The 26249-nt window shown below is 36.7% G+C and overlaps 2 protein-coding genes across 2 annotated transcripts; both read right to left on the reverse strand.

Annotated features, from left to right (window-relative positions):
* Positions 1 to 1041: 1041 nt before the first annotated feature.
* LOC113358466 (glutamate synthase [NADH], amyloplastic-like) lies at positions 1042 to 12961 on the reverse strand. Its single transcript, XM_026602056.1, has 22 exons — positions 12055 to 12961; positions 11847 to 11966; positions 11597 to 11710; positions 10859 to 11011; positions 10325 to 10425; positions 10102 to 10198; positions 9483 to 9592; positions 9261 to 9364; positions 8937 to 9116; positions 8514 to 8857; positions 8358 to 8428; positions 7775 to 8244; positions 6745 to 7614; positions 6343 to 6497; positions 5897 to 6058; positions 4195 to 5790; positions 3406 to 3639; positions 3015 to 3283; positions 2439 to 2744; positions 2038 to 2305; positions 1678 to 1935; positions 1042 to 1569 (listed from the first exon to the last, which is right to left on the reverse strand). The coding sequence occupies exons 1-22, from the start codon at positions 12454 to 12456 to the stop codon at positions 1303 to 1305; spliced, it is 6651 nt and encodes a 2216-aa protein (XP_026457841.1). The 5' UTR covers positions 12457 to 12961; the 3' UTR covers positions 1042 to 1302.
* A 12361-nt stretch (positions 12962 to 25322) lies between these two features.
* On the reverse strand, positions 25323 to 26249 carry LOC113360552. The gene has a single exon (XM_026604055.1). It carries the CDS (start codon positions 26247 to 26249, stop codon positions 25323 to 25325), a length of 927 nt encoding a protein of 308 aa, XP_026459840.1.

Raw genomic sequence — 26249 nt, forward strand, 5'->3', positions numbered from 1 at the left:
TGATGTTCCGCGCACAAACTCTTTCCAATGTCTACATTAACCTGCATGGATTTCTATTCAATGTGGGGGATTGTTGGAATTTTGAATAGAAATATGATTTAGTTAGTGTGAATGGATGTGTACACTCACTTACACCTTTTGAATATGTAGTGATTTATCCCAAGGGATGTGACTCTCCACTGAGGGATGTGACTCTTCATGAAAGGATTTCTCCAAGAGGTACCTCTAAACCTATATAAACCCCACTCATTCTCCATTGCACTTATGAGTTATAGAGTCAAAAACTAGTATTAGAAAACATTGTAGTTTGCATGTTATCTTCAAGAGTTAAAGAAGAGTTTTGTGCTACATCTATTCCCGTTCGATGTTTGGTGATCCTCGAGTGTTGCGAGAACAATCAAAGATATTGTTGAATGCTGGAGACATATGCCATACAATGTAACAGTATATAATACGGGGCATTAAATGTCTTAAGTAAAGAGATTACTCACCTCAATACACCCAAAAAAAAAAATTTTAATGTATTTTTGGATTGGTCATTTCTTCCAATTCTTCTTCTTTTCTTGTTTTGGTTTTCTGATAAGAAAACCATTGTTACAAAGGGTTGTAATGAATCGATGAATATAATACACAATTCGTATTATTGAGAAATTTGTAACGAAGATATCTTTATCCAACAATGATCGAAGAAGAAACTAATCGAGAACACTTGAGATGGAATGTTAAATTCCGTTTTGGCGAAACTTTTTCAAAATCCAGTGGAACTAAATGCTTAAGAATCAACCTTCAAATTGAGCAAAACTGAAATTCTTATAATTCAGTGAAATCGGAGTAATACAAAGAATCAATTGTACCCAAAAATAATAAATTAATAATTATTCAATTCACAAAATAGCAGGCCTCAAATTTGCAAGGATAATTTACCATACATAACAAAAAGGACAATTATCAGAAGCCAAAAAGGTGCATAGAAAGAAACTTCGGTTACTGCTAGCAAAACAATAAAATGGAATTACTAGGGTCTAAGATGAAGATGAGATATAAGCCAAACACCAACCAAAAAGCCCTTTCTTTATATTAGCTTTCAAGCAAAACCACTGTACATTATTCCTTCCCTAAACCCCCAAGACTTTCTATGGGAGAGGACACATTTAAAAAATTCTATAATTATTAATTTACTGAGAAAAATAAAGCCCACAGAGCTGCGTTTATAGTATCCACACTTCATTATGGATGGATCAAGAAGTTATTTGTCACGAAGAAAATAAAGGGGATAGAAAACTATCAGGGTAACGAGGGTAATTATGGTTTGTATGCCCTCTCAAGTTGGTTCTTGAGGTTATCATCACTGATGCTGTTGTGGTCGGCTTCATCTTCACCTTCCATCAGGTATTTGTCTACTTGAGCAGCAGCTTGTCGTCCTTCTGAAATGGCCCACACTACTAACGATTGACCTCTTCGGCAATCCCCTGCTGCGAATACTCCTTCAACATTTGTTGAGAACCGACCATACTCCGCCTTGTAGTTTGATCGGTTGTCTTTCTCCAATCCTAGTCCATCAGCAACAGTCTGGAGAAGTATGATAAAGATGAGTCTTCGATAATATACAAACCGGATGGTACAGAAGAGAGTATTAATTGTTGACGGAACTATGACAGAGAAGAAAGTATATTTTACCGATTCAGGTCCAAGGAAACCCATAGCAAGGAGAACAAGATCAGCCTCTATTACCTCCTCTGATCCCTCAACCTCCTTAAACTGAAACTTTCCACTGGCATCCTTTTCCCACTGAACTCGGACCAACTCCAACCCTTTGATAACTCCGTTCTCATCTCCAACAAACCGCTTGGTCAAGACCTCGTATGACCTTGGATCTTTGCCAAACTTGGTTGCTGCTTCTTGGTGACCATAATCCACGCGGAAAATACGTGGCCACTAGATAATAAATATATAAAAACAACATAAGAATGCAGTCCCAAACAGTAAATGGACAGCAAGTGGAATAAAAATTATTCAGAAGAGTGGAAGTGGCAGAACCTGTGGCCAAGGGTTGCCTGGAGCTCTGGTACGAGGTGGCTCAGGTAGAAGCTCCAGATTTACGACACTAGTACAGCCATGACGAATGGATGTCCCTATGCAGTCAGTACCAGTGTCACCACCTCCAATGACTACTACTTTCTTTCCTTCAGCAGAAATGTAACTTCCATCTTCAAGATTGCTATCGAGCAGGCTTTTTGTGTTCGCATGAAGAAACTCCATCGCAAAATGCACTCCTGACAGTTCTCGTCCAGGAACAGGAAGATCCCTGTAACCAACCCAAGATTCTTATTAGATAAACAACGCATTGCCTTCATTCAGAGTAGATCCAGTTTGCCAATCCATCCAACTTTGGAAATGTGCCGAAGATAAAAACATCACAAATTGCTATTTCATCTTACCTTGGTTTTGTAGCTCCTAAAGCCAGAACAATTGCATCATGTTCGTTTCGAAGCTTTTCAAGAGAGTACATGGGATTGTTTCCAACACTAGCGTTCACCACAAAATTGATGCCTTCCGCAGCCATTAGGTTCACGCGTCGCTGAACAACACCCATTTTATCAGCCTTCATGTTGGGAACTCCATACATCATCAGTCCCCCAATTCTATCAGCACGCTCGAAAACAGTCACCAGATGGCCCATTTTGTTCAGCTGATCTGCAGCAGCTAAACCAGCTGGTCCACTCCCCACGACAGCAACCCTCTTTCTGTTTGTTTAATTTTGCGAATAAAACATTAGCAATGGTCGGTAGGTCAACTTCAAAAAGAAAATATACATGCTGACTTGTATAAAAAGAAAGAAGCCTATATAAGTTTCAGTAGACCTAAAACTAACTCATTTGTTCTCTACCCCTAAGATACTGCACGAAAATTGTGAGTGACAGAAACATGTGAAAATAAGAGATTAATGCTCACTGCCACGAAGTCAAAATTGAATGGACAAATTATTAATGGACATTAAAAGAAAGAGGCATTACCCTGTCCTCACGACTGGAGGTCGAGGTACAATCCACCCTTCCTCAAAGCCCTTATCTATAATGGAGCACTCTATATTTTTAATAGAAACAGGGTTATCGATGATGCCGAGAACACAAGAACCTTCGCATGGAGCAGGGCACACACGCCCAGTGAACTCTGGGAAATTGTTCGTCTCCAACAGCCGATCGAGCGCCTCACGCCACCTATTTTGGAACACTAACTCATTGAACTCCGGTATCTTGTTTCCAAGAGGACACCCGCTGTTTTCCTACAGGATATAATATGTGACAGAAAAATTTAAGTACTTGACCAGAACGCCAACTTGATTAGAATTTTATGGATCAACTGTAAGGCCTCCTAAAACTGTAATCCCAAGTAGAATCATCATACCTGATGACAGAAGGGAGTTCCACAGTCCATGCAACGAGCAGATTGGGTTTTCAAGAGTGGTCCTGGCTTGCTTTCTATCATAACCTCGTCCCAGTCACTCATACGAACTGCAGGATCCCTGTATGAAATGCTCTCACGCTCATAAGCAATGAAGCCCCGATGCTTTACTGCACCAGTAACACTAGTAGGCCTGGCTGGGGATTCTTCTTCTTCTTCTCCTCCTGCTTCTTTCACCTATGTATTTCAATTTAACTTGTCAGTAAAGAAGGAAAATAATTTTTAAGAAAAATGGCATAAAATAACGTGCAAGAATAAAAGAATCATATTTGTATATGAAAGGTGAAATTCTGAGTAGCAGAAATAACTCAGATTTAGAGATGGAAATTAGAAAGTAAACATAATTAACTTTTTTGCCGCAAATGAAAACCCTTGTAATTTGAGTTTATGTTATAAAATAAGCAAATATAGAGAGATTCACCATGCTTGCGAGTACGACATAATTCCTGTTCTTTGTTATAATCAAGTTTATATTGAAACCTACCTTAAGACAAAATGTAACAAAATAAGAAAAGAGGACAAGAAAGAAGAGGGAAGAGAAGAGAATAACCTAAAAGGCTAGAAGAGTGAACTAGATATACACTCCCTACTTAGAAAACAGTGACTCAATGGTACATCAGAAGAAAGACCACACCATTTTCAAAAGCCGATTTTCTGACGTATATATGCAATAGCAAATTGAGAAACCTACAATAGAATTTTCAAGCAATAAGCATGCATCGGTCAACTCACCTCACTTGCTTTCGTTCCAACTGCTGCCAACTTCTTAAGCTCTTCAAAGGCATCCTTTTCCTTCCACTCAGCTTCGTCTGGGTCCTCGGTATCACTTGGAGCTTGTGGTTCAGCTTCTTTTTTGCCAGTCTGTGCCTTCATGTCCTGAAGAACCCGCTTATAATCTCTTGGGAACACTTTAACAAACTTGGACAGAAGATTATCAAAATCTGCAAGAACTTCTTTGGCTAGTTCACTCTTTGTATGACGTTGATGTTGTTGGATCATCATCATAAGAGTCATTTTATCCTCTTCCTCTTCAACTTTATCAAGATCCACCAACTCAAGATTGCATCGAGCGCTGAACGTCCGATCCCTGTCGAGAACGTATGCTATTCCACCACTCATACCAGCTGCAAAATTCCTACCAGTTTTACCGAGCACAACAACTGTCCCACCAGTCATGTATTCACAACCATGATCTCCAACACCTTCAACAACTGCCATAGCCCCTGAGTTTCTAACACAAAATCTCTCAGCTGCCATCCCATTAAAATAGGCCTCACCACAAGTAGCTCCGTAGAGAGCAACATTACCGATCACTATGTTCTCCTTTGGATCAAACCGGCTGTTCCTTGGAGGGTAAACTACAATCTTACCACCTGATAATCCTTTTCCGACGTAATCATTGCTGTCACCTTCAAGCTCTAGCATGATGCCAGGGCAAAGGAAGGCTCCAAGGCTCTGACCTGCACTTCCACTAAGCTTGATGTGAATGGTGTCCTTAGGAAGCCCTTCCAAGTGATAGCGTTTAGTTACTTCATGGCTGAGCATGGTGCCAACAGCACGATTTACATTCTTAATCGGTACATCAATATACACAGGAAATTTTTTCTGTAGTGCAGGTTCAGACAAGGTTATAAGCTTTCGGTCTAAAGCCATATCCAAACCATGATCTTGCTTTTGGATGCAAAATTGTGCAGCTTCAGGCCTAATATCACGAGCAGGCCTTAGGAGCAGAGAAAGATCAATGTTCTCCAGCTTTTCATTACATTTCACAACTTCTTTATCAACCTCCAACATGTCTGATCGACCAATCATCTCGTTGATTGTTCGAAATCCAAGGTCCGACATAATCTCTCGCATCTCTTCCGCAAGCATAAAGAAGAAATTGATAACATGTTCTGGTTCACCAGCAAATTTTTCGCGGAGAACGGGATCTTGTGTAGCAATACCAACGGGGCAGGTGTTTTTGTGGCACTTCCTCATCATAATGCAACCCAAGGTTATAAGAGGAGCAGTGCTGAAACCAAATTCCTCCGCACCAAGAAGTGCTGCAATGGCCACATCTCTTCCTGTCTTCAACTGCCCGTCAGTTTGAAGCGTAGTTCGTCCGCGAAGATCATTTGCAACGAGAGTTTGATGGGTTTCAGCAAGACCAAGCTCCCAAGGGAGTCCAGCATTCTTAATACCGGTCCAGCGGGAAGCTCCTGTGCCTCCATCATGACCTGCAATCAAGACATGATCTGCATGACCCTTAACAACTCCACTGGCAATTACTCCAACTCCAGCTTCAGATACAAGCTTCACACTGATTCGGGCCCCCGGATTGGCATTCTACAAAGGAATACAAGATATCCATCAGCAGTTAGGACCAATACGCTAAATTTAAACATCAGAGCAGATACACACCCATCATAAAGAGTGCATAAGAGAAGTGTACCTTGAGGTCGTGAATCAATTGCGCCAAATCTTCAATGGAGTAGATGTCGTGATGAGGTGGAGGACTGATGAGGCCCACACCAGCAGTAGAATTTCTAGTGATCGCGATGTCTCCAATGACCTTATGGCCTGGAAGTTCTCCTCCTTCACCTGGCTTAGCCCCCTGTATTGAAGGCAAACGAAGTTCAGAAGAGATATAATATACACGAAAAAACTAAATTCTAGTTCATATCCTCACCAAATGCCAAAGGTAGGATTGAGTTGAAGGTGCAAAGACACCCAAAGGTGCTTTGCGAACACAGCAACATCTGCCCATGAACATAAATCCATAAACAAGAGGAACACTCGTTCCGAAAGGGATACATGTGCAAACAGTAAATGTGGAGCTTCAAACTGAAGTCTATATACACAGGAAACTAAAACCAAAAAGTTCAAACAAACAATTACCTGAGCCATTTTGATTTGTATCTCATCAGCATTTGTAAGATAGTAGCTTGAAACTCCGAATCTTCCACTTGCAACTTGCTTGATCGCACTTCTCTTCGGGTTCATTGAACCATTAGGAAGAGGCTCCATCCGGGATGGGTTTTCACCTCCCTCTCCTGCAGGTAAATGATATCCATGTCATACTAGAGATAGATGTTCAAAGGTACAAAGATAACTGCAAGTTGTAAAGATTTTCACTGCTTTCTGACAAGCAACGGACAAAGATTTTATCTAGTGACCAATGAAACAACTACACTTATTTTATAATTGAAAGTTTGAGAACACACCCTAAAAGGACAACCAATGTGATTATAACGGAAACAGAATGAGAATTTGAGAGCTTCGCAAAAATATAAAACATACCAGTATTAGACTTCCCGCCAATCGTATTCATGGCAACAGCCAAGGATGTGTGTGCCTCCAAAGAAATTGATCCATAACTCATGGCTCCAGTGCAAAAGCGTTTCACTATCTCACTAGCAGGTTCAACCTCTTCCAATGGAACTTTCACTTCTGAATCTCTGAATTTCAACATCCCTCGTAAATTACACGATTTATTCAGCTCCTGAATGCGTTTTGAGTACTCTTTATACACGGCCACACTGTTTGTCCTTGCAGCCTCTTGCAGTTTTGATATAGCAAGTGGATCATTAAGATGCACCTCACCGTTCTTCCTCCAGTGATAATCTCCAGGATTGGGCAGTGCAACGGCCTCTGCACTTCCAGCAGGCAAAACTCGGGCTGGAAATGCAAGTTCATGCAGTCGAAGAGCATCTCTAGCAAGCATTTCAAATGTTGCACCCTCGACTCTGCTTGGAGTACCATTGAAACACTTCTCGATCACCTCAGATGAGAGACCAAGAGCTTCAAATATCTGTGCACCTTTGTAAGAGGCCAGGGTTGAGATGCCCATTTTAGCAAGAACCTTCATCATCCCATAGTTGCTTGCTTTGAAGAACTTCTTCACCAGCTCTTCCTTGGTGTGCAACTCACCAGAGGACCTAGATGGAATCTTCCCATCAATTTGTAATCTCCAAATAGCCTCTATGGCTAAATATGGACATATAGCATCAGCACCAAATCCAACAAGAGTACAGAAATGGTGAACTTCACGTGGCTCTGCAGATTCGACTATCAGCCCAATTCGAGTCCTCTCAAGCTTTGAGACCAAATGTTGATGAACAGCACCAACAGCCAGGAGGGAGCTTACAGCAACACGTTTCGAAGAGAAAGCTGCATGATGTGCCAGGCCAAGTTGATAAAAACGCAACGAGTAGGTGTCATGCAAGTGTAGAAAAAAAATACCGACATTTGAGGCAGCCTAATAGATTGTCCACAAAATAGGAGTTATATTAGATCTATCATTTAACCCCAATTAGGGAAAAGTTATTACCTCTATCAGAAAGCACCAATGTCGTATACCCCTCTTTAATGGCAGTATGTGCTTCACCACAGATCCTATCCAAAGTCTCTTCCAAACCTTTCTTACCACGGATCTTGGAGTAAGTTATGTCAACAACCTTGCTACGCCACCCTCTGTAGTTCATCTTTTTAATGGCCTCCATTTCCTGAATGGAAAGAAGTGGACCTTTAAGTGAAAGGCGATGACACTGCTCTTCAGTGGTCTCAGTAAGATCGCCTTCCGGACCAATCATGCACTCCATCGACGTAACTATCTTCTCACGAATTGGGTCAATAGGCGGGTTTGTTACTTGAGCAAACATCTGCTTGAAATACTCAAATGCAAGTTTCTCCCTGTTTGACATCACAGCTAAAGGAGCATCGTTACCCATTGAACCGAGGGCTTCAGTACCATCCTTGGCCATTGGCAACATCAACATTTCTAATCCTTCTACAGTGTAACTACAACATGAACAAATTTCAGCAATATACTGGAGAATGGGATAAAAAAAAAAAAAGTAAGGGACCTAGTAATTCAAGCAGTGTAACAGGGTTTAGGATTATTATATGCCCACCCAAAAGCCTTCAGTGGAGCCAACAAACCACGAACTCCCATGTTTTCCATGCTTTCATCCATTTTAGATACCTAAAAGAAGCAATATACATTTATAAGAGTTCATGACGTTAGATGCCGTACTGGAAGCCACATATAGCCGCATCTAAATACTTACAGGCACCACACCAGAAATAAGCGGCGGGATCATGTCAGATGCATTGAGAGAACCGACGATGTCCTTTAGTGTTATCTTCTGTTTACTGATCCATTCTCTGTATGGCCTAGCAGCTGAATATTGCTTTTTAAGAGCCGCATCATCCACCACAATATGCTTCTCAAAATCTACTAAGAGCATCATACCAGGATTTAACCTTCCTTTCCTGCATACATCTTCTGGAGGTATGTCTACAACACCAACTTCACTTGCCATCACAACTCGTCCGCTATGGGTAACATAAAACCGACCAGGACGCAATCCATTTCGATCCAATGTGGCTCCAAGATAACGGCCATCAGTGACTGCAAATGATAGCATACAAGGATCAGTACCAATCAATGAATAAAAAGAAGGAAGCAGTATCAATATAAAACTCTTTACATGATATAAGAGCAGGCCCATCCCACGGTTCCATAAGAGCAGAAAAATATTCATACAAAGCCTTCCGCTCAGGATCCATATTCTTGTCATTTTGCCATGCTTCAGGAATCATCATCATCACAGCCTCGGGAAGACTTCTACCAGCTCGAACTAGGAGCTCAAGGACGCCATCAAATGCTCCTATTATAGCACACAACTTCATATTAGGAAATGTGTTTAAAGATGGAATGGGTTGGGTTCTCACTTGTCTCCTACCTTTTTACTACTTTTAATATACATCTAGACTTTTCCTGGCATTGGCAGAGATTTACACAGAAGGCTCACCTGAATCAGACGAGCTGGCATCCACAATGGGAAGAAGTTTCTTCATCTCATTCTTTGACAAGCCAAGCTCCTTGCACTTGAGCAAGCCTTCGCGTGCCTTCATCCTATAAAGCAAGAAGATTGCAGTTCTCCTAAGTTCTAATATCTGGTGATGTGCAGAAACTATAGACTAATCGACCAAGCAATTTACGAGATGTTGCAATACAATGGCACAAGACATACCAGTTCACGTTGCCTCGAAGCGTGTTTATTTCACCATTATGGCCCAAGACTCGCATAGGTTGGGCACGATCCCAGCTAGGGAAAGTGTTCGTTGAGAAGCGAGAATGCACCTGCAATACCAGTAAGATATGACAGAGATGTCACTTGAAGTTTGAGATAACTTTTTCAGATGATTATGCAATCGTACTAGCAGAAAATATATCGATGCTCAGATATCCAAATAAATATCATCATATTTTAGTTGTATTTGCAGTGCGCCAAAGCATCACCAGAATCCTAATCTACCTTGACCAAACACAATTCTCTTTCCACCTCCAAATTGGAAGTCTCCTCAAGAATTGACCATAGGGAAGAGCACTGCATCAAGTTTCTGCAACATGTTTTACTACATATTTAGGTTTTTTTCCCAGTCACCTAAGGCATCCAATCTATTATCCAAATTTAAAGAGTAATCAAGAGAATACAAGAACTTAAGAAATCATTCAAATCTTGATTCCGCAGAGCTCTTATTTTTCCTTACATCTGTCTGTTACCGGTGAGTTCCCCATGCTCCTCGTGGTTGAAGGATGGAGATTGTGATTGTGAATAAAGAAGTGAGTTAAATAGAAAATGTATTTACCAGGGCCATGTAGCTCGTAAATTTTTGATTGTTAAGGTCTGCATAGTAGTAATTCTTCAACTGGTCGGGTTTTAGTTGACCTTTGTAAACAATAGTCCTGGTAAAACCAAGAAAGAATAGAAGCCAAAGATATGGTCACAAAGATAAACAAAGAAACAAACAAACAAACAGCCAAAATACTAAACACAAATAAGAGAACACATAAGTTTTGCAGTGAGCGCACCTAGAGGAAAGGGAACATATATAGAAGTCTTTAACTCCACCATGCTGGAGATTCAAAGCAGCTCTGATAGCCACCATAGCCACCCTTCTTAATATGTACATCTGAGTACACCAGGCAAAAGTGAAATCGTGAACAACCAGATACCATAGTATTGCAATTGTACATGTCTATAAAACAACTCTAGAGAACATAAGGGAGAAACATCAACTGATTCTAGAAGCTCTCAATGAGAACAAATCATGTGCAGCTACTATAGTGATAAAAAAAAGAAGGGGAAAAAGGTAAACATGGCTCATGAATAGCTGCAAGTTAATGTTTTCCTTCTTTGCCTAAAGACCTACTCTTAGACCGACAATTGGGATAACTGTGCAGCTAACATGTGGGAAGCAGAGCTCCACAGCAGCAACCATCAACTGGATGAAGATTGTTAAACTAATGAACATGTCCATATATCAAAGCTGTAGAAACATAATATCACACTGACACTAGAATTTTGTGCACCCGAGAACAAACTAATAAACTAATTTTGAATACCTGCTGCTCAAAATCAGCTTTCGATCTAGGACTTTTTGCAAGGAATACTTGTTCAACAACAGGTTCTGTTTGTAGAGCAGACTTTCCCAAACCAGAATTATCTGTTGGCACAGTACGCCACCCGAGTACTTCATGTCCAAGTGACTCCGCAACCTTCATGCACAGCGTAGGTCTCAGTTAAAACTTAAAACATTAACTTCAAAATTCTCAAGCCAGATTTAAAACACCTTGTACATAAACAGGGCAAGTTATACATAGGATATTGTGAGGGAAACACTTGTAATGATAATAAACAGAAACACTTGTAATGATAATAAACAGACCCAGAGTTACTAAGCCTGCCTCCAAACGATAATGAACAGCGCTCCCAAATTTAGTAAGTTAGTAAGCATGTTGTAAGAAACTTAATCCAGACAATACAAAGACCCTCAATGAAGGTAATGGTTGGTGACAATCACTTAAAGTTGACAGTTGAATAAGAGGAACTGAACCTCTTCACAGCATGTCTTCGTTTCAAAGGAATTAAAAAAAAAATGGATGAGATACCTGACGGTCAGATTAAATTGGTGGAATAAATACCCCATTTTCAGAATTCTTCACAAATACCCCCAAGGAGTATTTTCAAAGTCTTTAGGGTCAAGTTTTTGGCACACCTAATATCATATTAAGTCAATTCAAGAGTTGACGTTTCAGTTTCATTATCCATGAACATGTCATAAAATTGAAGCAAGAAATTACCTTTGTGAAAACAATTTTACTTTCTTCCCTTCGAGAGTCAGATGTTGGCATAAACAACATGCCAACAGCATACTCCCCTCCTGGTGGCAGCTGAAATCCAACATCCTTAGCGACCTAACAACCAACAATCCAAATTCAATATCAAATTAATATTCATGTTTTCAACTGACAGTTCAAATATTATATTCATAAAATTTAAAAAAAAGAAGACAAACATTTCCAGTTGTTAAAATAAAAAGAATAATCAGACCTCAATGAAAAAGTCGTCAGGAAGAGCAACAAGAATTCCAGCACCATCTCCAGTGTTTTGTTCGCAACCACAAGCACCTCTATGTGTCATCCTTACCAACATCTCTATAGCATCAGTAACCTAAAAAAAAACAATAAAAAAAGCAAACATAATTTACAACATGTACATAAAAAACGTACAATTGAGAAATTGAGGGACAACTACTCACAGTTTTCCGGCTACTTATTCCGGATAACTCAGCAACAAATCCAACTCCACAAGAATCCTTATCAAAAGAAGGATCATACAAACCAAGTGGTTTTTCAGGAACTTGTGATAACATCGAGCGTACAACAACTCTAAGTGTTGGAGAACGTCCTGGGCCATCTGATCTCCACAACTGAAATCTTTCAGGTGAAGATCTCAATCGTGTTCCTAAAAACTTGTTCTCTGTAAAAAGATTCTCTCTTCTTGTATTAGAAGAACAACGAGTCGTTGATGATGAAGATCCATTACGTCTCAAAGGAACAACAACATTCCATTGATCATTATTAACAGAACAACGAGTTGATGATGGTAAGACAATAGAACTGTTTCGAGCTTGAAAAACAGAACCAGATAGTGCCGACATCGGTTCAAAATCAAAGATCTTCAACTCCAATGAAGTTTCCTTTTAACGCTCTAATCTGGTTTTTGTATTCAGTTTTGATTTTCTGCGTTTTTTTTTTTTTTGTTTTTCAAGCTCACGGATAAAATACCAATACTAACACCAGATCAGGTATAAGATTTTCTGAACAGAACTTTCGAATAAGTAATTTTTCGACGATTTTTTAAACAGATCTAAAAAGACCTTTTCAGCTCAGAAAACCTGTTTCTCTTTTGAAATCATTTATTAACAATCAATCAAATCTCTGATGATTTTTTTAACCTTTCTGGTTCTTCTTCTTATAAAGAAAAGCAGAAAAAATAAAATGAACTAACAGGGAAATCAGAAGATTCAGAACCACAGTAAATCTCGGAGAGATGAGGAAAAAAACAAATGCTCTTCAGAGCGAGAAATATATGAAAATGAGAATCCCTCGGAGTCCCACTTAAAACCGACAACCTCCCTTCTCTGCTTTGTTACTCTCGCCCAGAAAACTAGAGTTCTTCCCCTTATTTATTAACTACCCAGTGGGACCCAGTCCACAGTCTCATCCTAACCTAAAAAGTGTGGATCCCACTCGAATTTTTCCCATACAGATATATACAATGATTTCTCTTCGTCAACGCCATGTGGAATATTGCCCACGCGGCACGTTAAAGCCGTTTAGTGGGTCCTACTCGGGGGAAAACCTAATAAGCCGGCTTGATTAAGTTTACAATAAACAATTAGTATCAAAAAAAATAAAAAAAGTTTACAATAAACAACACAATAAAACTGTATACTAAAAAAGCTTTTCTACCGTGCCTCGTGGCTGAGGAAAGAAACCTGCCATTTTTAGGGGCGACCCCAAAAAAATTAGGGACGACATAAAATGATAAAAATAGGTCATCCAAATCTAAAATAAAGCCATCCTTTATCTCAAATTTTTTGAAATGTCGAATATGCCCTCCATAATCGGTAGTTAAGTTTACAATGGGGAGAAATTTGTTATATAGAGGAGATTCCATTTTCACATGATTGAGAACAACCAAAATCGGTAGTTTCATTATGTTTATTGCCTACCGATTGCTCGTGATGTTCGTTGCCTACCGATTGCTCGTGATGTTTGTTACCTACCGATTGTGATAGTAGCCCCAAATTCAAAATTTTCAAAAATCAATGGGAATTTTGGATTCTCCATTTTCACAATGGGTAGTTTCATGATGTTTATTGCCTACCGATTGTACAATTGATAGTTTCATGATGTTTACTGCCTCCCGATTATGGTAGTAGCCACAAATTCGAAATTTTCAAAAACGAATGGAATTTTGGATTTTTTTGTTTTCACAATCGGTAGTTTCATGATGTTTATTGCCTACCGATTACGGTAGTAGCCCCAAATTCGAAATTTTCAAAAACCAATAGAAACTTTGGATTTCTTTGTTTTCACAGTCGGTAGTTTCATGATGTTTATTGCCTAACGATTATGGTAGTAGCCCCAAATACGAAATTTTCAAAAACCAATGGAATTTTGGATTTCTTTGTTTTCACAATCGGTAATTTCATGATGTTTATTGCCTATCGATTGTATAATCGGTAGTTTCATGGTGTTTATTTCCTACCAATTATGGTAGCAGCCCCAAATTCAAATTTTTCAAAACCCAATAGAACTTTTGATTTCTTTGTTTTCACAATCAATAGTTTCATGATGTTTATTGCCTACCAATTATGGTAGTAGCCCCAAATTTAATTATTTTAAAACAAAGCTAGGAAGAGAAGAACATAGTCGCAATCGGTAGATTAATTTTTTTTTTCTAAACTACCGATTATGAAGGGAATATAAGTATTTTCAACCTATTTTATCATTTTGTGTCGCCCCTAATTCTTTTGGGGTCTCCCCTAATGACGCCAATTGTTGAACATTTCGTAACATATAAACTAACGCTAATTAAGAAATAATTAAGTTGTATTTGGCAAGATTTTAGATTTAATTATTGTTGTATTAATTGACAAAAACAAATATATGTCTTGAAATAGTTAATTCATTTTTTGGTTTTAAATTTACTATCAAATACATATAACCTTAAATTTACATATAACCTTAAATTTACTAATAATAATTATTATTACTATAATAATAATTAATGTAGTAGTATGTCGTTGGAGCTTAGCTTGTTAGGCTTCCAACTAGTTTCATCTGATAATCGTTATCCAATAATATTGAAACTATTATAAAAAAAAATACTATAATAATTTTCTAATGTTATTATTATAAATTATTATTATTCTTAACCACTTTTGATTATAACTATAATTTTTAGACAAAAGATCAAGCTAAAATTGAATATTTTTTTAATTTTTTTTTTCTAATCAACCATTAGAATTTCATTCTTTTAAGAAACGTTTACATGATGGATTTTGATTAACTTTTTCTCGGAAAAAAAATATTCGTATTAGAGAGGTGAATATTGGTATGTTACCTAATATGAAAGTTAAAGATGTTATTGATTCTGGTTCTTGTTCTTGGAATCTTAGTGTTGTTGATGGGTTAATTAATGCTCAAAGTTATAAATGAGATCAAAGCTATCCCTCTCGGTTCTGGTATCGAGTGTGATAGTTTAATCTGGTCCTATAGTGAGAGTGGGTCGGTCACGGTGAAAGAGGCTTACAACTATCTTATCTCCAATAAACTTAAGAATCAGAGTCCTAGCAATGCTTGGAGATACTTGTGGAAACTTAAATGTCCACAGAAGATTAAAAAATTATCTGGTTGTTAAGCCACAATAGATTAAACCTTAATGAGTCTCTCTATCGTAAAGGAATAGGCTCACATCCTGGTTGTATTTTATGTAATAGAGATTTTGAAACAGCTCACCATCTGTTTTTTAACTGTCAGGTTGTTTGTCATATATGGAGGAAGTTGCATAACCTGATTGGCTTTGATCCTGGTGTTAGCTTAGTTTCTCCTACTTTTATAATAAATTGTTCCAGGTTCGAGGGAAGTGTGGGCAGTGTGCAATGGAGCTATCTTGTTTCCATATATTCTTTGGCATATTTGGAAGGGTAGAAATGATGTGTTGTTTAGCGGTATAGCTTTTTTACCTAATAGAATATTATCCAAAGCAATTCGTTGTGCTAGAGAATACAATAATGTCATGGAAAATCAAGATAATTTTCATGCGCGCGGGAATTCCAACTGAGTTGTTCATCAATTGGGAGGTTCCAGAAAGTGGATATTGCAAATTAAACTGTGACGGAGCATCTAACACTCTCAATCTTGCGGGTATTGGAAGAGTTATTCGATAAGATGATGGACAGTTCAGAGCTTGTTTCGCCGGGCATATTTTCCGGAATGACAACAACACAGCAGAAGTTTGGTCTATTCGTGAAGGTACTAAATTGGCTGCAGAGTTGGGAATTCGAAAATTGGTGGTTGAGAGTGACTCCATGTTCGCAATCCAGCTATGCAAGGAATAGATCTCGACCCCTTGGTACTTACGTGGCTTAGTTGCAGACATTAAAGACAAGACAAGATGAAGGTTTTTGAAAGTGTGAAGTTTCAACAAAGATTTCGATAAGCTAACACAGTAGCGGACTGTTTGGCAAAAAAGTCGGCAGCAAATACTTTGAACGAAGTTTGGATTTCTAATCCACCAACTGACATTCTCAGCTTATTGTTTGCTGATAGCATAGGAAGAGCTGAGGCTCGAATTATTAAAGTAGTTTAGTTTTATTGCCTGCTGGCACCTTATCAAAAAAAAAAGGGGAGTGGTTTGTTTAAAAACTCATGTGTAGTGAGAAGCCCGAAAAAATTGATTTTATTATTCTGTTGAAGAAGAACTTGATCTTGCCTTCGTCAAATCGTCGATGTACTTATATCCAAAAAACCGAATCACGAACAAATCTATAAAAAGAAACACTTTAAAAGTGCAGATAAAATCGCTCTACTAGCGAAGACAACAATCGCCCTATAGCGAAGAAAATTATTAAAAACGATGAAATAACACCTAGATAAGATCAACATCTATAAAATAAAATTAAAAGCAAGTGAGCTTTGCTCAGATCTATCCCCTAAGAGCGTCCACAATGGACGAGTAAAACCAAAAATTTGGTCCAAAAACCAATCACAGTGGTGTTGAGTAAAACCAAATATCCGGAGTAAAACTAAAATTCAGAGTATATTTGGTCAGATATCCGCACCAAAATTAACTATATTTAGTCGAGCGGGGTTTAAAAGTGCGTTCGATAGCAGGCGCAAATTAAAAGTTCGATTGAAGTAGGACGGAGGTACAAACTACGCTTAAAGTATAGGCGCAGATTAAATGTCCGTTCGAATGGGGCGAGGATATAAAACTCCGTCTAGTGGGGCGTAGGTATAAAGGTCGCATGTTGACGGGCGAACTTTTAAAGTGTGTTTGAGTCATGCGAAGTTTAAATTAACACCCCATCAGGCTTATTTAAAAAGTCCACCTGAAAATCAACCGATGTTTACATTTACGCCTGGTCCGGGTTTGGGGCGTAAGTATAAAGGTCGCTCGAAATACAGGCGCAGATTGATAAAGTTTTTCTTTTTTTTTCTTGATCAACAATAGTTGAATTTTTTTCTGTTTTTCTTTTTTGGGTTGGCTTTGCTGTTTCTGTTTTGAGAAGAGAAAGAACAGTGGGAGAAAGAACAAGAACAATAGGGAAAGAAAGAAGGGAAGAGGCTTTTCCTTTACTTTATATCGACAATAATTTATTTTATTTATTTATTTATTTTGGGTTGGCTTTCCTGTTTCTGTTTTGAGAGGATAACGAACAAAAACAGTAGGGAAAGAAATAGGGGAACGAACTAGAACTTCGTAGATTCTGTCAATATTCTCTTGATTCTCGACACACATTGGACTGGAACGTGTGCAGCGTGAGAATGGCGCGTAACTATAAACTTTGCCTGATCCGGAAGGGATCAAAATCTTCGCCTGATGAGGCGTGGTTAAATTGACGTTTATTAATCAAGCGTACGTATTGAGTCTGTTTGACTCCAAACGGATATATAGAGTTCGCCCATTGACATGCAAAGTTATATTGTGCATCTGGTTTCAGCATAGATGTAATCTTCGCCTGTGAGTGAGACGCATGTTATATGTCTGTTCCGTTTCATGCGTAGATTGTACGTGCTCTTGAGTATAATTTGCTCGTCACCTGTTGTGTTTAACATCGACCATAAACTAAAAATTTTGGTATTATTTAATTTTTGTTCTTTGGTTTTGATCGCTCCATTGTGGACTCTCTAAAGGACTATATCTGATTTTTATTATTAATATGTTAAAGAAATTTTCATTGAAATGGTATATAAAATAATAATTTTTAACGAATAAAAGATAGAGATTTAATGATAAAGTATGGACAGAAAAGGAAAAATGAATATTTAGGTGGGACCACAGCTTTTGCATTTAGAGCTTTTAAAAGCTCCTCCTTTGCAACTTTTAAGTTTGCAAGTGCTTTGCCAAAAAAACGCTACCCAACCTTTACCAAAAACTAAGATAAATATATATATATATGTTTTGAAAGTGCATTTAAAAGAAAAGAAAAAAACATTACCGAATTCGGCCTAGGACTACTTTGGTAGTGTTGTGTGCTTTTTAGGAAAAAAACAAAAGTTAAAGTTGATTAAAAGATCGATTACATTGTATTTGATAAAACATCAGGTTCAATTATTGTTGTTGTAGCAAATGACAAAAACAACATATTTTTGAAAATAATTTTATTATATTTTATTGGGTATAATATTAAATAGATATTTTATTATTAAATGAAGATATATATATATATATATATATGTATTATTAAAGTTACAAAAAAATAAAATTGAAGCATGACTAATTATTATTATTGTTCAAAAGTATTATCTTGCTGAACAACTTTTTATGATTGATAGAATTTCTAAATAAAATTAAATAACCTATTAATATTTGATCTCATTTTTGTTATTGATAAAATAATTTTCCAACGAAATAGCATATAAAATATTGTTTGAAAATAAAATATTAAAAAATAAACATAAGAAATAAAAAGTCAATATTATATAGATTTAAGGATAATCTTGTCGTTTATAAATTTAAATACGTATATAAAAGGAAATTAAGAGATGAAATTGGAATGGGACCACAACTTTTGTTTTCTTAGCTTTTAAAAGCTCCATCCCGACTTCTAAAAGTTGGTGAATTTTGGAAGTGTTTTTTTTATCAGTTATGTTTGACTAAATCAGAATATTAAGGAGATTGAAAACAAATATCATGACTACCCTTGTTAAATGTTAGACTATTACTAAAATTAAAAATAACATGTGAAACATATAAGCAAAACATATATCGAGTAATTTTATCATATTTGGAAATATTTAAAATGAAATTTAAAAAATATCTCCCTACTATTTTGGTTATGTATCATTTGAGAGGAGTTCTTGTATATGTAATATCTCCCTACTAATTTTGTATATGTATCATTTGAGAGGAGTTCTTGTATATATATAATTCCTCTCAAATGATATATATACAATAGTCATTTGATTTACAAATATAATATGAAACATAATAAATATAGCCGACGATAACCAACTAACGAAATCAACACTTGAAACTTTCACCGCGTAATTATGATCTGTCTCTGAAACTGAAAGTGGGAATATATAAGATTCTGTTGATGGTGGATTTTCGACAAAGGTTAAAATTGTAAAATCATGATCTAACATATTTCTGACGTGGCTTCAGACACGTATGTGAAACTCATACTATAAGATTCGTGAAAGCTCATTTCACAATCTCTGACTAAGTTTACACCCTCTCAGAGCATGCATGAATATGTGATTCGTAACGCCTCTCAACTGAGCTTGCGGCACTTTGCATATTTCATCAATACTTATGTATATGAATCGATAATGATTGGAAGGCTCCTAGACTATTGCATGCTAGTATAGAGCGTTAACGTCTTCAAGAGGTCTCAATGTTCCCTGACTATACATAACTAATATTCAGAACGAGTATGATGTCTCTACCATCTCATAGCTCGATTCTCAAATAAACGCTCCTAACATATTGCATGCTAGTATAGAGAAATTTATAGATTAATTCTAGCGCAACATTCACCAATTGAATTCCTAGAAAATAATATATTTTATCTCATTAGTCCTTTTCATGGCTTATTTTTAGTTGAATTCCATGGATTAGTAATAGATATTCAATCTATCTCATTACTCCATTTCATGGCTTATTATCGCTGAATTCCATGAATTAGTAATAGATATTCACTTTTCGGGATTTCAGGCCCTCACCGAGTAAGCCCCGAGAAAATGATGTGAGTGTACTAAAAAATAGATGCACGAATGAGCACCCAAATATGCATAAGTGAGCACCCAAATGCATAAACGAGCATTCAAAAATATGGGTGAACGAGGAAACCTACGCAAAATAAGGAAATAAAATAAACAAGATGTGCACGGGACCGGGACCACCGGCCGTCCGGTCATGCAGCCGTGTCCGGTCCCGCCTCTCCCTTTATTTTATTATTTTCCTTGTCTTTTGAAAACTCCTTGCTTGAGCGAACTCCCGCGTTTAACCAAAACTCCTAGTTTCTCCATATTTCCTAACATGATATAAAAAATAATATAAAATAAAAAAGAGTACGGGACAAGACACAAGGCATGGCCGGTCCCACACATCCGTAATTTTTTATTTTATTATTATTATTTTTTCTCTCATCTTATGAAACTCCCTCGTTTGAGCAAAAACCTGATTTTTCCATATTTCTCAAATATTGCTCAAACTATCAAAATGCCAAAGAGTCAAATGGTCGCACGACCATCCGGGCTTCTCACGACAAATATTAAAATATTATTATTTTAATATTCACAAAATATTGGTCGCACGAGCAAATTTCTACTTGCTCATTCAAAGCAAAATCGAGAGTTTCAGTCAAGGTCAAACTCTTATGAAAATCCATAATATTGCTCGAACGCGCACCAGAAAATATCAAAATTCTCAGAATTGAGTCACGAGAAATATGATGACACGGGCATGCCATCTTGACCAACCAAGGTCGGCCCTTTGCAGAAGCCGATCCCACACCCTATTATGATTTTGAACTAACTAATCTTCCATAATTCATATTGGGTTCAAACTCTTTCCAAATAACTTGGAATTTGGTCAATCGACCATCAACTGGTCCCACGACCACCAAGGGATGGCCTCATACCCCTTGGTCGGTCCCTCTCTCTTCATAATTAGGTTTTACCACCTAAAGCTCAGACGAGCACTATTTTAATAATGATTAAACGGGCATTTAATCATTCTTTCACCGACTGGTCTACAAATAAATTTGGTGCATGCTCAGTCGAGCACCCGGGCGCTTCATGGTCGGCCCATCATCCCATGTAGCTAGTCCCTCTCTCACTCATTGGTTGATTTTCAGTAAATCATCAATTGATCGACAGTCGATCAAAATTAGGGTTTCAAACCAAATGCCCTGCAAACCATAATTCTGAGCAAGTTTAAACACTGATAATTTTATGTTGATTCAGCAATCAACATCCTAATTTAATTATACAATATTCGGTCCAACTACCAGTATTTTTAATCAATATTTTATTTGGTCCCGCTACCAATAATTCATGAATCGAGCGATATTTGCTTAAACGAATTTTTGCTTAAACTAGCAATATTTATTTTGCTCATCTATCAACACTAAATTGCTTAAGTTAGCAAAATATACGATCAACTGGGTTCAGAACTCATTGATTCAACTATCAATTGCTCGACCGGGAAATAATCCTCATGTTGATTGAACTGTCAATATTCGAGAATCCTATTGATCTAGAAATCAATATTCCAATTCATATTTAATGTTTGGTCATGCTACCAACATTTTTGCTCGACTGAGCAACATGGTTCGAACAAACGACCATCCCATATTTCTGATTCCTATTTTGTCATTCGAACATTCATGATATATTAGATCAGAAATGAGCATTATGCATAATTCAGCAACATCTTTGATTTCCTGTTGACTACTCGACATATCAAAATAAATCCTAGATCGAGCAATCTCATCGGACGCTTGATCCAAATTATCAAAATATCATTATTACCTCGATTGGTAAAATGATATATCACAATTCATCAAGACTTTTTTTTTTGTTGAATCACATTCTTTTATTGAATTGAATAACAAAAGGAATACAACAAGTTTACAACAAAAGTAAATAACAAAAAGCAAGAAAGGCAAAACTACAAATTGCAAAACTAAAAGCTAAGTAGAATTACAAAGTTATGCTTGAGATGAGATATTCTGGAGCTCAAATTGAAGAAATGTGTTATTTGGGAATCATAGTTACGAGCCCATCTTTTACCTTTCATTCTGACACTCCCTTCATGGACCACTTGGAGAATTCTGCTTTTGAAGAGATGTATGTGAACTTTTCCATTGTCAAATAGAATTGAGTTCTTTTGGAACCATAGTTCTTTCATTGTAGCACAATCAGCTGTGAACCAAGTCTCTTTAATCAATGAACTTTGATTATATGCTGCTTTACATATATCTGCAAATGATAATGGTCCTGGAAATGCAAAGATTGAACATAACCAATTCCATATCTGAACACTAAAAGCACAAGTCCACAGGGTATGCTCCATGTTGTCTTGTTCTGCTATTAACACACAACATCTGGAAGGCATTTAATAGCCTTCATTTCTCATTGTTTCATCATCAATATAAACACTTTATAATAGCTTCCATATATTGCAAGCAATAGAGGGATGTAAAAAAGGTTTCCAAATAACAGAAGGCCATACCATTTGTTGTTGTTTGAATCTTAGTTTTTCCACTGCCATTGCTGTTGTGAAAGCACCATTTGCACTTCCATTCCATGTCATACTATCAGCACCACCATCAATTGCAGGCATGTTACTAAGAACAAAAACAGATTGCAGCTCAAAGGGAATTTCCCATTGATTACTTTTTATCAGCTCTTTTACTTTCATATGCAGATTATTTTTGACTACTTCAGAGTATCCAATATCATTTATCATGGGAACTATTGCATACCATGTATCAAACCAAACTGATACATTGGTACCATCACCTACATTCCATCTTATATCTTCTTTTAAAGTAGACCAAGCCCATTTAAGACCAGAATAAACAGAGGACTGTTTCCAGTTCTCAAACCATTGACCTTGTTTATTTTTGAATTTAGCAGCAAAGAATAGAGCCCGGGTCATCTTGAGAATTTACCATCTTCTACATTATTTTCATGAGAAAAGCCTTGTTTATAACTTCCAATCTTCTGATACTAAGACCCCCTTCGTTGTAAGGTTTACAAACCTTTTTCCAAGATAATGTTTTGTGTTTTCTAACTTCACTGTTGCCAGACCATAAGAAGTCACAATTTTGATGACTGAAGCAGGCTATCTATAAACAGTCATATTGTATAATGGAATACTGCATAAAACTGATTTTACAAGTACCAATCTTTCAGCAAAAGATAACAGTTTACCTTTCCATTTAGCTAATCCGTGTTGAATCATTCCTACTACAGGCCAAACCATTGCTGAAGTGACTCTTCCAGGAGCTAAAAGTACTCCTAAGTATTTATCAGGAAATTTTGATAATTCCATATTCACCATCTCACATATTTGCTGCTTCCTGGCTGAAGTGACACCATCTATGAAACACTTACTTTTATCTTTGTTGATTAACTGACCTGAGCTGGCTTGGTATTCATCAAGTAAAGTAAATAAATTGTTTAAATATTTCTTAGCACCATTGCAAAAGATAAAAACATCATCTGCAGAGAAGAGGTGAGTTGCATGGATACCATTCTTAACCACCATTGGAAGTATTTTTCCTTGATTCACTAAATGAGAAATGTTCCTGCTTAGAACATCTTCCACTAGAACAAAAAGAATAGGTGATAATTGATCACCCAGCTTTAAACCTCTTCCCATTGGGAAAAAATCCACATGGGCCACCATTTACAAGAACTGACATTTTTGCTGATTCAAATAATGTTAACAGCCAATCACACCATGACGAAGAAAAACCATATTTAAACAAAACTTGAAAGAAGAACTCCCAACTTACAGAATCATAAGCCTGAGATATATCAAGCTTGAAGGCTACATTTCCTCCTCTTCTTTTCTTTTTCATTTCATTTACCATTTCTGAAGCAAGCAATATTTGTTCATGAATATTCCTACCCTTGATGTAAGGTGCTTGTTGAGGAGATATCAATTTCACCATCAGACAATTCATTCTTGTTGTAATTATTTTAGTAAAGATTTTGAATAATACATTTCTTAAACCAATAGGCGTAAACTGGTTTTCCTTTTTTGCTCCTTGACATTTTGGAAGAAGAACTATAAAATTAGAATTTAGCCATTTTGGAATGTATCTTCTCTTCCAACAAAATTGAATTGCTGCCACTAAATCAACACAAATAATTTCCCAACAAGTTCTGTAGAAAATACCAGAAAACTATCAGGTCCATGAGAGCTTTCTGGATCCATTTGAAAAATGATGTTTTTTATTTCTTCATGGCTTGGTAATGCATCCAACATTGCTTGATCTGAATCACTTACTGAAGAAGGAATGACATCCAATAACTTTTCTAAAATATTGACTTCTTTAAATTGAAATTTTTGTTGAAAGTATTGAACTAAAGAATCAGAAATAAGAGTTGGATCAGAAATGATATTACCATTGTTATCTTCAAGTTCACTAATTAAATTAGTTGATTGTCTTATCTTCATCTTGGTGCGAAAGGAATGTGTATTTGCAGCTCCTTCTTTAATCCATTTTTCTCTTGATTTTTGCTTAAGCATTATATTAGCTTGCACCTCTCTACTGGCATGTTCATTTTGAGCTGTTGCTAAATTATTTAAAGCATCCTCATCAAATGGGTGATTATCAGAATATTGCATTGCAACATTAACTTTTTCTTATGCTTCTTTAATCTTCACTTGATCATTACCAAATACATTCTAGTTCCAGTCATGTAAAACCTTTTTTAAGGATTTTAACTTTTGCATAAAGATATAAGCTGGATCACCAGAAACATGTTTAGACCAACATTCATTAACAACTGATAAGAATTGTGGATGATAAATCCACATTTTTTGAATTTTCCTTGGAATGTTGCGTGGTTTTGGAATATTAACACAACCTCCCAATAAAGGTGAATGATCTGAAACAATTCTTAAAAACAACTTTATATCCCCAATCTCCATATTTTTGTAACCATTGTTGATTATAAACTGCTCTATCTAGAGTACATAGTATTCTGTTTCTTCCTTGTTAGAAATTTGACCATGAGAACTGTAATCCAGTTGAAGGAGCTTGAATAAGTTCACAATTATCTAAACAATTAGAGAAGTCTAACATTGAGGCTCTATTAGGAGTTTTACCATCAACTTTCTCATCTTGTGAAATGACTGCATTAAAGTCTCCCAAATCTATCCAAGGTTTTTTTAATTCAATGATTAGCTTCATATCTGACCATAAGAACCTGCTTTGATTTTTTTTGACACGAGCATGAATTCCAGATACCAGAACATCACCAACACTGACTGTAATCATTTGACTAGAGACAGAAATAACCCGAGGAGTTGAAATGTTTTTATTCCAAAATAACCATATGTTACCTTTATTATTTGAAGTAGAGTTGTTGATTACCATACTTTGCATTCCAGCTAAGTTTAATTTCTCACAAAATGAAGCACTGCATTTTACTTTTGGTTCTGCAACCCAAACTAAAGAAGGACTAAACTGTTGAACTAAAGACCTTAATTTATCTTGTGCCCTAGGTCTTCTCAGGCCCTTGATATTCCAATATATTATCTTCATTTAACAGGAGGAGGGTTTTTGGCACCCCCTTTTCCTTGATTTTTTCTGAAATTATACTTGTTATTAGTAGGAGCATGTTTTGTTACCTTTGTTGGATCAGATGGACTTGGAATAAGAGAGGATGAAGCAGTATTAGAGACCATTTCCTTCTCTACTATTTTGGACCAAGAGATAACTTTAACAGCTTCATTTGATACTTGACCAGTTTTTCCGTCCACATAATTGACATTAGTATTCTTAAGTTTATCAACATCCTTTGGAGTTGAAATTGTTGGTACTTCTTTAATAACAACTTCTTCTCCAATTTCACCTTCTTCAACTTCAAGAGAACTAAATGCACCTTTGTGTAGAACATTACCAGTTGCAGTTTTGATACTTGGTGTTACATGAATAACATTAACAACTGAATCTTCACTTATACATTCTGGACCATTGCAAATATCAAATGGAATTTGTTGATGCTTTTTTGGTGTGAATAATTGCTTCTGAGCACTGCCTTCCCCTGTATTGTTTGATTTAGCTTTATTCTGCTCAACTCGACATTTTGTAGTTAAGTGACCAATAATCTTGCAATTCTGACAAAATTTTGGATAATCTAGAATCAATATATCCTGAAAGAAACCTCCAAGCTTTGTACCAATCCAAATTTTGTGAGGAATGTATTGAGCAATTTCAACCAACACATTTGCATAATAACCAACCTCCCATTTTGTTGTTGCAACATCAATTTTAATAGGAATACCAATTTCCTTACAGAATTTAAAAAGAATTTCTTCTTTCCAGAATTCCAAACCTAAACCAGGTAATCTAGCCCAAACTTGAGCTTTAGATGTTCTCTGTGATGATGGTCGAAAGTTTGAAACCCAATTTCGTACTTGTAAAACCTGATCATTAACTTCCCATAACCCAGCTTTGATTGTCAT

The sequence above is a fragment of the Papaver somniferum genome, chromosome 3 (genome assembly GCF_003573695.1).
Source record: "Papaver somniferum cultivar HN1 chromosome 3, ASM357369v1, whole genome shotgun sequence".
NCBI classification, from domain to species: Eukaryota; Viridiplantae; Streptophyta; class Magnoliopsida; order Ranunculales; family Papaveraceae; genus Papaver; species Papaver somniferum.